This window comes from Coffea arabica, chromosome 9c (assembly GCF_036785885.1).
Source record: "Coffea arabica cultivar ET-39 chromosome 9c, Coffea Arabica ET-39 HiFi, whole genome shotgun sequence".
NCBI lineage: Eukaryota > Viridiplantae > Streptophyta > Magnoliopsida > Gentianales > Rubiaceae > Coffea > Coffea arabica.
Window position 1 is genome coordinate 9,604,773 of NC_092326.1, and position 13,367 is coordinate 9,618,139.

At 38.4% G+C, this 13,367-nt stretch overlaps 1 protein-coding gene across 1 annotated transcript; it reads left to right on the forward strand.

The window, feature by feature from the left end:
- The first annotated feature begins 9,631 nt into the window (after positions 1-9,631).
- LOC113724387 (uncharacterized) lies at positions 9,632-12,841 on the forward strand. The gene is made up of 6 exons (XM_072064512.1): positions 9,632-9,868; positions 9,977-10,576; positions 10,694-10,876; positions 10,964-11,315; positions 11,574-11,767; positions 11,858-12,841. The coding sequence occupies exons 1-6, from the start codon at positions 9,632-9,634 to the stop codon at positions 12,839-12,841; spliced, it is 2,550 nt and encodes an 849-aa protein (XP_071920613.1).
- The last annotated feature ends 526 nt before the right edge of the window (positions 12,842-13,367 follow it).

The window sequence follows — 13,367 nt, forward strand, 5'->3', positions numbered from 1 at the left end:
CTCCTTAATTTGCATAGATGAATTATTATTGTAGTTCAAATGCCATATCATTTCTATGCTATTTTATTTTTCATGCTTCTTATGTTCGTTTTTTTATTATTTGGGTCATTGACCAACCTAATAAGTTACAACGTTATAACTCATATGTTTTTACTTTTTAGTGTCATATTAGTTTTTACTTTTTATCTTACATTAGTTCTTACTTCTTAGTTGATTTAATTTTAATCGGACAGTACTAAAGCTATAGCGATGAAGTTATAAAAGATAAAAGTCTATCGTGGGATTACTACCCACTCCTACTACCAAAATTGTGTATACTTAAGGATGTATATAACATAATATGATTCATTCCAAAACTCAACACTAAAGCTGCAACCGTGAGGTTATAAACTATAATCTTTCTTCAAATCACTACAATCTTATCTTGAAGTTATAAAAGATAACCTTTCTTTGGATCACTACAATCTTATCTAATATCATAGGTTAACATAAATATATCGTCACTTCTACTACCAAAATTACCTATTTGTTTGGATCAATAATTAACATAATCAAAAATATTTTTTACTATTCTAAATGCTTAATTACATACCATAAAAATTATAGTGACTCATAACTCTTAACTTTCCCGTACATGCTTCAGATTGTACATCAATTTCACCCACTAAATAATTTTTCAAACATAAAATATTACCAACTACTATCATAAACATTACCAAATTAAGGTTAAATTTCCTCAAATCATACTATTAAATACACATATTATCATTCATTAATTAAAAAAATATTTTTCCAATCTAAAATACTTCTTTTCGATTTTTCTAATCTTTGCACATAACGTAATTTATGTTAACAATAGAAGTAAATTTTTTCATTTACATTTTAAATAATACATGTTAACAAATGATTGTATGTAGGGGTCATTTTACAAATTATGGCTACTAATGACAACTCCATTGCTATGCAATGTTCATCAGATCTTGCTATGATTTTACATCAGACCACTCACGGTATCTTTTCTTCTACCATTATACTTCTTTTCTTTATAACATGCATACAGTTTATTAGATCATTACATTTTGATGAGTATTACATTAATAATTGTAACTTAATTTAATACGTCTCTTAATACAATTATTTTAATATACTTCTAGATCAAACAAATGATTACTCGACATCTTTTGAACTTCAAAATCCATCGACTGCAGTTGTGATTCTCCATGATCATGGTAACTTCAAATTTATCCACAATTTCAAGTTCATAGTTAACCTTTTTTTTTAAAGCGCTACATTATTATATTAACTTTCTATATTACATAATGATAGATGAATTGCATAATGACTCACCAACTACTGAAGTTCCTATTACACCTACGTTATCAGCTAATGGTCCCGATGATGGTAAGTCCAAGTTTTCTCATGTACCTTAACTAAGTAATCAATTATTATTTATGCAATTCAATTTCTTTCAATTCATTTTTTGCATTTGACTTCTAAAAATTCATTTTACATACAGACTTATCTGAAGAATTTGTTCTTGCTACACAAGACATTGTGCCAACTAACACAACTGGAGCAGAACAAAATGGCAATATACTAATACTTTTCTCATGTTATCATAATTAATATTTCTTGCTATATGTTCTTAGGCATACAAATATTATGTGCTTTATTTTCATACAACAATTTTACATTATGTCTTTTATACAGTGATAGTTTTAGGTATGTACCTTATTATACTTATTTCATCAATCAATTAGACCAAATAGGCCGAACATGATAGCGACGTCGAATCACAAGAAGATGGACATTTGGTCCAAGAACAGTAATCTGTCACAAATGTCAATCTCTAATGTGGGTGAAAGAAAGAATTCAAAGTAACACAAAAAAAATCCAAGATTCAATTTGTGTTGTCAAGATGGGGGTGTTATTTTACCGTTATTGCCTCAAACTCCTCAAGTTTTACAACATATATTTACCATTCCAACTTTGAAACAAAAGATTCGATTGCTGAATGCACTATTCGGATTTACATCCATGGGAGGTAAAATAGATCATTTTGTAGTCAATTATGTCGGACCATATTCATTTCGAATTAGTGGAGAAAATTATCATCTAATCGGATCGCTTTTGCCACCTCTTGGAGAATTAGATAGATTCATAAAATTGTACATTCATGATACCGATAATGAGTTGCAGAATTGTATGAATCTTCTAAACAGTCATAATGGCAATCCAATTAGGATTGATGCATGAATAGTTGAAGGATTGCAAAATATGTTAGATGAAATAAATCCATATGTAAAAGTTTTTCAAAGTGCAAGAGACATGTTTCGAAATCAAAATGTTGCCAATCTGCAAGTACAGATAATTAGTGCTCGAGGTGACAGACAATATATCCAACCAACTGCAAATGAAGTTGCTGCTTTGATTGTCGGTGAAGATACTGTTCATGTCACACATCGTGATATTGTGCTTGTCACTTGAGATGAAAATTTGAAAAGAATCAGTGAAACACATCCATCACACATGCCACTTCAATATCCTTTACTATTTCCATATGGAACAGACGGATGGCATTGTGCAATAAGATTTTCACCCTCTGCCGTTAGGAAGAGAGAATTTGTGTCGATGCGAGAATTCTATGCGTATCGTATACAATTTTGACAAAATGAAGGCCATACATTTTTTAAAGATGCCAAACTATTTCAACAATTCGTGTTGATTGTTATGCAGCTATTGAACACTATAGATTAAATTTTATGAAAATCCATCAATCTGTATTACGTGCTGATGTATATCAAGGTTTAGAGGATGTTGTACTTGCTAAAGACATAGATGCATCAGCAGTTGGGAGGAGATTTGTTCTACCTTCTTTATTTTCGGGTGAATTCCGAAATATGGTACAACATTCTCAGGATGCGATGGCAATTTGTAGGACAATTGAAAATCCAGATCTTTTCATTACGTTTACTTGCAATCCCAGTTGGCCAGAAATTAAACAAGAGTTGACAAGAATATCATAACAGAAAGTTGAAGATAGGCCTGATATTACGACTCGAGTTTTTTGGATAAGACAAAAAAATTGATGGATGTTTTAAGAAATACCCAACTATTTGGAAAAGTACTTGTAGGTACAAATTTTATTTTATTTAAATCATTAATTTCTTTTTCAAATCCCTATATTCTGCTATACACTAAGATTACTTTTATAATATGCAAACATCTCTGCCATTGAATTTAAAAAACGTGATTTACCACATACTCATAGCACTCTAACATTAGCTCCGGATGATAAGCACCTTACTCCAGAGCAAATTGATGATATCATTTGTGTTGAAATACCTGACAAAAACGTTGACCCACTAACTTATGATACGGTCATCAAGTGCATGTTACACGGACCCTGTGGTGATGCTTATCCAAATGCTCCGTGTATGGTGAATGGAAAGTGCTCTAAACACTATTCAAAAAAGTTTTGTAGTGAAACCACTATTGATGAAGATGGATTTGTATCATACAGATGTAAAAATGGTCCAAGCAAGAGGGTAAATATTAATGGCTTTACATTTGATAACAAATGGGTTGTTTCTTATAACCGAGATTTGATTTTGATGTTTGATGGTCATATCAATGTGACCAAAGTTGCATGCCCAAAAATCACTAAATATCTGTACAAGTACATGAGTAAAGGCGTTGATAGAGCAAATGTTCAGATTGAGAATAATGTTATACTTTTAAATGAAAGTGGTCATCGTAGTTACAGAAGGGTTGATGAGATTAAACAGTACTTAGATTGTCGATATTTATTGCCAATTGAGTCATGTTGGAAGATATTTGATTTTGTAATGCAGAGACAGTATCCATCCATGATTAGATTGCAGTATTGTGACAGCCACACCTTTTCCTAGAGTGAACCAAAGGGTTCGGCGGACTACCTGCCTAACTCGCATCAGAACTCACTCATATGATCGAATAAAATATTTTCAAAGTACCTAAATAACAATTTCACAGCTTATAACATAACTAAGTTCAACTTACAACCCAACTAATAAAAATACGATCCAACGTACTTAAGATACAATCAAAGTTCATCTTACAAGCTTCCAAAAAAATATCGAATTCAAAGTTTGACAACCCAAAACAAGATAAAAAGAAACGGGGATACACCGTAACAGACAGCGGCTTCATTCGGGTTCTCAATTCTTGTTAAGAAAAACAAATTTGAAGGAAAGAGCTAACGCCTAGTGAGTTCCAAAAAGGTATACAGTCACATAGAACAATTCAAATTACACTTCAAGTTCACAATTTAAATCGAGTAAATAAAGCGATTAACAATATCAAGGGGTAGGATACGGGTGGCTCTCAAGAGCCCAATTCTACAAATCTTGATTTTATTTCACGTAGTCGACACTCGGTCGACTTTCAAGTTTTATCACTGTATAGAACTCCACTTACTTCATTCTCCTTCCAACGACTCCCCATACTGGGCCCAAAATCCAAAACACTTAAAATGGGAATTGCTCGAGCATACCATAGTTTTCACTTCAAAAGCGACAAGTCTAAACGTCAAATCCAATTAATATAAAACACTCTCATATGACTCGTCAAATCTCCTCGATCAAGTCCCATGACTGGCTCGAATCAACAGACTTACCAATAGGACTCAGGAATTTTCAAAAATTAACATGCACACTCAATCACTGATCGTCGATGGGATAACAACCCAAGCTACATCACCACACTTCAACAATTTAAAACACTATTTTTCTCAGTTACGACACCAAGTTCACATCTATGACATATTTGGAAATTCAAGTCAGATAACATGCATGGAAACTCACCAATATATCAAAACTCAAAACCCAAGTTAGGATAGGTATCACAGTCTTCAATCTCTCCTATAAACACGTAAAGAGAGACAATAAGTTTTGCCTCAACAATTCGCTAAATTAAACAAAATTCACTTGAACGTAAACTCGAGTTATGAAAATAATATATATCTAGAATAATTTTTCCCAAAATTCGACTCGTGAAAACACAAAATCAAGGGCAAAACAGTCTCGAGTTCACCATTGATGTCCGAATAATTTTTAGCCCAAAAATAGTGAAATAAAAATGATTTTCAACCATTAAAATTCCTAGATTTCAACTCCAAATCAACATATAATCATAGTTTAACATAATACCAAGTCACTTGAGTGAGATTTAGTCAAAAAGAACACAAAAATGTCAAAAAATGAAGATTGAAAATTAACCCTCTTCATTCGGCTAGCTTATTTGAAAATTCTTCAAGAATTTTGCCAACAAAACAACCATTGAGCCAATACAAACTCACTCAAATCTCTAAGGGTTTCATCAATCATTAGCCCTTGGTTATCAATGAAAAATTTCCCAGTGAATCCAACCACCAAATCAAGAGCTATGCTAGTATTTTAACCATTAGAACATCTAGTGGTATAACTTCAAGAAATTTACTAGATCTACCATAGATCTTACTTAAATCAAGTGAATCTAACATTTTCATGGCTAGAAATTAAAGATTAAGGATGCTTTTCGGTTCTTACCTCAAGATCTATCTAGATCTAGTGTGATTCAATCTCAAAACTTCCTTCCAAGTTTCACCCCTTCAAGTTTCCTCAAGAAAGGTCAAAGATCTTTTAGGTTGGTTGGTGATTTCTTCCACAAATCTACAAGAAGCAAGATGGATGGCATCCCATCTCTCTTGATCTCTCTCTCTCTTTCTCTCTCTCTCTCTCTCTGCTCAACAAGAAGAGAGGAAGAAGAAGAAGAAAAAATGTGGTGGTTGATGGTTTTCCAAGTGATTTTCAAGAGCAAGATGGAGGAGGAAATTGAGCGCTCTTAAGTCTCTCTCTCTCTCTCTCTCTCTCTCTCTCTCTCTCTCTAATTTCGAATGGCTCAAAATTCAAATTGGTTAAAATTCAAATGCTTAAATTCAAATTATGCTCTAGATAAATCATCCCAAATAGTGAAAGTATTAGGAGCATGATTGTTTAGTCAAATTTTAGCTTTATCTCTCACCAAAAAGGGAAATAACCTTAGCCTTATTGCATATGCACTAACTCCATTTATTTTAATTGTATCACATATCTCTAAAATGTGATTAAGTGTGTATTTGGATTCTCTACGGCATTACCTCCAAATTGGGATTGTTGAACCATTTGAATGAGTGATGGTTTAATTTCAAAATTGTTAGCGTTTACCTTTGGCCGCGCTATACTTGTTTGTGATTCTTGTGTCTCCAGTAGAGCAAAATCTCTAAGAACATGCCTATTTGTTTCGTTTTTTGCCATTTCTTCTTCAAAAGGCAACTCAATAGCAATTCTCTCTATATGTTAAACCTCCACTTTCTCTTGTTGTGGTGTATGCTTTCTTTGTTTACATAGTACCCTTTTAACTTTCGGATCAAAATGTGTAACTCCCGATCATACACTACAAATAAGAAGAAAAGAGATAATGTAGTAGTTATATCACAAAAACAAATAAAAATCCTAACTTATCTATTAGCAAAGTTCAACTAACTAATAAAGAAAATATCTAAATTAATAAAGTTTGTTAGGATCTAATATTGCCGCTCTCCGATAATGGCGCAAAAAATTTGACGGGTTTTCACAGTAAGTGCAACTTTAATCCAAAATATACCCATTTGACTGTAAGTATACAGCTCAAGTAGTAGTTTAGAGCATATATCGGGTCGATCCCATAAGGAGCAACTATTACAAGTACTAGGTCTTTTAGTTGGTCTATTATTTAGACTATTTATCAAATGAAGAGAATAGAAATAACAATACTTACTATCTAACTATTTTAACTACATAACTTGCAAGATAATAATGGAGAAATTTCATCGAGGGAGATAGAGTCCTCTTATGGCACAAAAGATATAAATCAATAAACTTATCTCTTGTTACTACTCTTGCTTAACTAGATATTCATTTTCAAATTTACCAAAACTCACTCTCATGATGTAGTGGTTTAGAATAATTTAGTTTTCGTTATTCTCATGGTAAATAACTAGATCTACTCTTTTGTTCTTCATGAAATGCAAAGTTAATCTACTTAAGTGTGCCTCTATTCTCATGAGTTTACTCTTTAAATTCCATTATGTTGCTCCATTATTATTACCAATTTTCATTGAATAATAACAACTAAAAACTTGCTATTGGTGATCAAGCAACGACAAGTAATAAGCATGTATAAATGGACAAGTTAATACAAGATGTAATAAGTGTAAATCATATTCATTTCATATCAAGTAACCTAAGTTTCCTCTACTCGTTAAATCTAGAAATTTAACTACTCATATGAAATAAAACAATAAAAAGCATACCATCATTGCTTGCAAACATGATGAATCACAAGTAAAGAGAAAGATAGAGAAAACTTAGCCAAGATGACAAAAAAGCTTCCAAATCTTCTATTTCTTCAACAAAGTGAGTGATACAATGAATTTTCAAGTTTTTCTTATAAGTTTCTAGTTAGAGAGAATAAGAAAGAACTAAAACTATTATCTACCAAAAACTATGAAGAATCCGCTCTCTCTTCAATGATTCTTGCATATATATTATTAAGAGAGTCAAAAAATTGTTAATGATAAGACATAAAGCACCTTTTCTCTTCCCTAAGGAATCTTGAGCATGTGCAGCCAAAATTCTGAGGTGAAATTGAGCTGGAAAGTAGTGTGAAAACAAAGCAGCTTGTAGAACAAGTTGCAAAAAAATAGGGGAGAATACACGACCACCCAATATGCGACCTAAGGATGTGTGCTGAGGTCGCGTATTGCCTTCTGGACTAAATTCTCGATTGTTTTCTGCTCCAATTCCTCACTAATCATCAAGTTCAGATGTTTCCTGATGCAATGCACTATTAATACTTGTATTTGATCTTCTACTTTTCGAATTACCATTGAATCAAGAACGAATGACTTCGAATCGAATCCATCTCGCTCCAACGTTGAGAGCTCACCTCAATTCCCGCAAATATAACCACTTTTTGCACATTAAGTTACTCAAATGAAACTTGCAAAATTTAGAAGTTTAGGAAGCAAGTTATATCTTAAATCATCCTAAAGTTTACCAAAAACACACACAAAATGCTACTAATATTCATATATAATAAGCACTTATCAAATATAAAAACCAAAATGAATTAGGAAATTGAATACTAAAATAGCTTGGTTTAATTTTCTTCAATGTATCTATTTACAACTAAATATCTTCATTGTACCACAGAGTGTTGCAGTAAATGATGAAATTGCTTGCTACCGTAGTAGATACCAAATTAAAAGAAGATCTTTTAATTGTGTTAAAAAAACATTGGAGTTATATAACATTGGAGTTAGACGATAAATTGAGAGCTCCGATATTTTAGGAAAGTGCTTGCTAGGGTTTTCCACATTGCCATGGCTGCTATGGCAGCCCTTCAGCCATTGGGTAAAGGAATTGCTGGTTCTCCGACTGGCAAGAAATCCTTCTCTCAGCTTTTCATGCAGCCAACGAATCCTCAGATCCAGGTTCGGCCAGTATCTACATACAAAGGAGAGGCTGCTGTGGTTTTTTCAAAGGAGGATGTGGACAGGTTAGCGGCTCCCTTTCGCCTGGCACTCGTCGGAAAGTTCTCTCATGGAAGACTGCCTTTAGAAGAGATTAGAAAGTTCTTCGCCACTCTGAATTTACATGATCAACTTTCTGTTGGCTTGCTGGACTATAGGCATGTTCTACTGAGGTGTTCAGCGGAGGCTGACATCAATTGGCTCTGGACAAGAGGCTTGTGGCAGATCGGCAAGTACCCAATACGTGTGTTCAGATGAACCAGAGAATTTCATGTTCACAAGGAATCTTCCCTGGTCCCGGTGTGGGTTTCTTTGCCCGCTTTACCCATTCACTTTCATGACAAGAACTCCTTGTTCTCAATCCTATCTCCCATAGGGAAACCTTTTTTTTTGGATGCAGCAACAACGACGGGTACGAGGCCAAGCGTGGCCAAGGCATGTGTAGAAATAGACTTGTTGAAGACACTCTGTTCACGGGTATGGGTTGCAGTGGAGGGAGAGGGCGGTTTCTGGCAGAAAGTGGTGATGGAGGATGTCCCAAAATATTGTTCGAATTGCTGGAGGTTGGGTCACTGAAAGGAGGAGTGTAGGAAGAACATTGCTGCCAATGGTGCAACTAAGGCGCAATTCCAGGGGCACACGCGACCTTCAGCCATCGCTACGGCACCTGCGCAACTCGTCCCAAAGCTGGGCAATCTGGAGGAGGAGCGCGCAGGTGAGGGACCGCTTTCAGTGCCGCAGCAGGGGTCGAGTGACCAGTACGATCCGAAGCTGGGTTTTTTGGAGGAGGAGCGTACGATGGAGTGTGCAGATGAGGGACCGTCATCAACGCCGCAGCAGGGCTCGACCCAGCTCGCCAACATGGGCGTTCAGCAGAGGCAGCTTGAGGCAACAGTTGCACCTGTAGTGGAGGCGGTCAGGCACTCTGTTGCAGCAGGAGAGGCTAGCAACCCGCCAGTGGTGATTGCGCGCAAAGAAAAACTGACGGAGCTCTGGGTGGAGCTTCCAAATAGTAGTGCGGAGGCACGGGCTGGGTAGGTGGAGGACTCTCATGGCAAGATGGATGAAACCTTGGTGGGAACCACACACCCACCAGCAGATTGCGTGTGGATGGAGGAAGAGAGGGATGTTGCTGACTTTGCAAGGGAGGCGATTGAGTTAGTTTCTACAGCTGGAAATTTATCCCCAAGGGCAAGGAGCCTTCAAACAGATCAGACCGATGCATCTTTGGAATCTTTAAACCTTGATCAGTCTAGGGATAACGGGTTTGAACTCAAGCAAAGGAAAGCGAAAGGAGTACGGGCGACTTTCACTTCAAACAGACAGCTTCGATCATCTTCAACATGTTCTCAAACCTCTTCCCGATTGGTATCCCATGATTAGCAGGCTTTTTTGGAACATCAGGGGGATTATGCGTCCCCCAATTTCAGGAGGTTAAAGAAAATATTACGAATGCATGGCATCAAATTTGTTGCGATATGTGAGCCCAAGGTTGGGATTTCTCAAATTGAGTCCATTAGGCTACGTTTGTCATTTGACGCTGTTGAGGCTAATGCATCGGGAGATATATGGGTTTTCCATAGTTCGCCTTTTGTGTGCGCCGTGATTGGACGATCGTCACAACATGTCTCCCTTCAAGTTCAACATCCTTGGTTGCCCGGACTAGTTGTTGTTTCCTTTGTTCATGCACGCTGCTCGGTGGAGGACAGACAGACATTGTGGCAAGCATTGTTGAATGATAAGCCCACTTCGTTACCTTGGTGCGTATGCGGGGACTTCAATGTGATTATGGTGCCCCAGGAGAAGAGAGGCGGGCGGCCGTTTTGCAGCAATGAGGGTCGTGAGCTATTGTCTTTTATGGAGATGGCAGGGGTTTTTGATGTGGGGTTCACGGGCTCACAGTTCACATGGTGTAACAATCGAAAGGGAAGAGCAAGGATTTGGAAAAGGTTGGATAAGCTATTGATTAATGCTGAGTGTTCGTCATTGATATCGTCGGTGACGGTAGCTCATCTGGCAAGGCACCCCTCGAATCATGCCCCCTTAAAGATTTCTTTTGTCTCTCGCCTGGACAATAAGCCGCGTCCCTTCCGTCTTTTGAATGTATGGACTACCAATTAGTCCCTGTTGGAGGTGATTCGACGTGTGTGGGCCCCGGATGTTGGTGGGTCCCCATTGCGAGCTCTGTGCTCTAAGCTTTTGGCTATTAGAAGAGTCATACGAGAATGGAACAAAAATTCCTTTGGGAATGTTTTTGAGGTTGTACGCACGATGGAGGAGGAAGTTCTCCAAGCGGAGTTAACGGCAAAGCATGATGAGTCCGCAGAGGCACAAATCGAGTTGCACAAAGCCCAAGCAAAGTTGCGACATGCTCTATTAATTGAATAGCAGTTTTGGAGCCAAAAGGCGTGGGTGAAGTGGCTACGGTACGGGGATGGCAACTCAAAGTACTTTCATGCAGCGGTTCAGCAGCGGAGGGTACAAGGGGCGATTCATCGCGTGCCGAACATAAGTGGGGATTGGATAGAGGATGATGAGGGCATTGCAAGTGCAGCTGTCAGCTATTTCGCCGATTTGTTTTCAAGGTCAAATAACGAGGACATAGGGCTGTTATATCTTATCCCTCGTCTCATTACAAGGAAGGATAATATGGCCTTGGAGGAGCCTCCTTCGATGGAGGAAGTCAAACAGGCAGTTTTCAGGATGGACGGGGATAGCGCAGCAAGCTCGGATGGGTTTACTGGTAAGTTCTTTACTTTTGCGTAGGATATTCTGGCTCAGGACGTGTATAATGGGGTACTAAGTTTTTTCTGTGGGGCGAAGTTGCCTCGTTTTATGACTTCTACGTCTATTGTGCTTATCCCCAAGGTGTTACACCCTCAAGACTTTTCCCAATTCCGCCCAATTAGTTTATGTAATTTTTTTAACAAGTTGCTGTCACGCATCTTGGCCGATAGGATAGCCCATCTTTTGCCCAAAATAGTGTCCCCTCAACAGACAGGCTTTATCAAGAATCAGAGTATCACGGAGAATTTTCTGCTTGCCCAAGAGATTATTACGGGTATTGGAAGAAAGGCTAGAGGGGGTAATGTTGTGCTAAAATTGGATATGTTGAAGGCTTACGATCGGGTGGGCTGGATTTTCCTGGTTAATGTCTTGCGCAAATTTGGGTTTGGAGAACGGTTTGTTGATACGGTGTGGCGACTGGTGTCAAATGTTTGGTTTTTCGTGCTTATCAATGGCTCATCTCATGGCTTTTTTAAATCCAGTAGAGGTTTGCGGTAGGGGGACCCCCTTTCTCTTGCGCTATTTGTGATTGCGGCTGAGGTCCTATTTCGGGGTCTTAATAGCCTAGTTACGCAACCTGGATTTAGGGGGTTTTCAATTTCGAGGGGATGTGAGCAGGTCACTCACCTAGCGTTTGCAGATGACGTGATAATTTTTGCCAATGGGTCCTCGGCGTCTTTAAAGCTAATCGTGCATATGCTAGACAGATATCAGAGAGCTTCTGGCCACCTTGTCAATCTCAAAAAGTGTGGGTACCTCATGCATCCGTTCACGTCACCTGCTCGTCGGAGGGTGGTGGAGAGATTCACTGGATTTTCAAGACAACACTTCCCCATTAGGTATCTAGGATTTCCTTTGTACTTTGGCAAGAGCAAGGCCACGCATTATGAGGAAGTGTGTCAGGCCATACTGGGGAAAATCCTCTCATGGAAGTCGAGGTTTCTCTCCCTTGGAGGGAGGATCGTCCGAATCAAGCACGTGCTGATAGCGATCCCGATGCATCTCTTGTCGGCCGCTGTGATGCCAAAAACAATTTTTAGGGTCATCGAGAAGGCCTGCTCTGATTTCTTATGGGGGCGAGTGGGGGGGGATCCCAACCGACATTGGATACGTTGGTCTCAGTTGTGTTATCCAGTTAAAGAAGGGGGAGTTGGCTTTCGAAAGCTTAGGGACATTTACACTGCATTTTCATACAAGCTGTGGTGGAGCTTCTGTACGGGGTCGTCCCTTTGGGCTAAGTTTCTGCACGTAAAGTATTGCCAAGAGATTCATCCATGCCAAGCAGAAATAAAGGCAACTGCGTCTATAGTCTGGAGGCGCATGATCAATGTTCATCGACATGTGGAATTGTCCATACGATGGTTGATTCACAGGGGGCCTTGTAACTTTTGGTATGATAACTGGATAGGAACTGGGGCGTTGTATTTAATAGCTAATGACATGCCAAACTTGTCCTTTGAGGACTTCATAGTGCGGGGATAATGGGATGCCCAGCGACTGGGGCAGTTTTTCACCCTGAACATCGTTTCCTCCATCCTGAAGCTGGCAACACCGAGTGGGGACAGGGGCACAGAGGCAATCTGGATGCCGACTTCAACTGGAAAGTTCACCTTGTCCTCGGCATTCCAAGAGGTCAGACAGGTTCAGCATAAGTCTTTTGTCTACTCTCAAATCTGGCAACCGAACCTCCCCTTTAAAGTTTCATTTCTAATGCTGCATCTGTTGCGGGGACGGTTACCCATGGATGAGGTGTTATGTAGAATGGGCTTCCAATTGCCTTCCAAATGTGTCTGTTGTGAAGTGCCTACGGCGGAGACTATTGAACATGTCTTCTTCACTGGAAGACTAGCAATGGAGGTATGGACTTTCTTCAATGGTACCTGTGGTATACACCCTCAGCCCCCTGTCTTAAGAGCATGCTTACTAGATTGGTGGCAGCTACCTTCGATGTCATCCCAGCGGCGATTCCTGTTGGCCGGGTTGCCCAACTGGATATGTTGGCATCTTT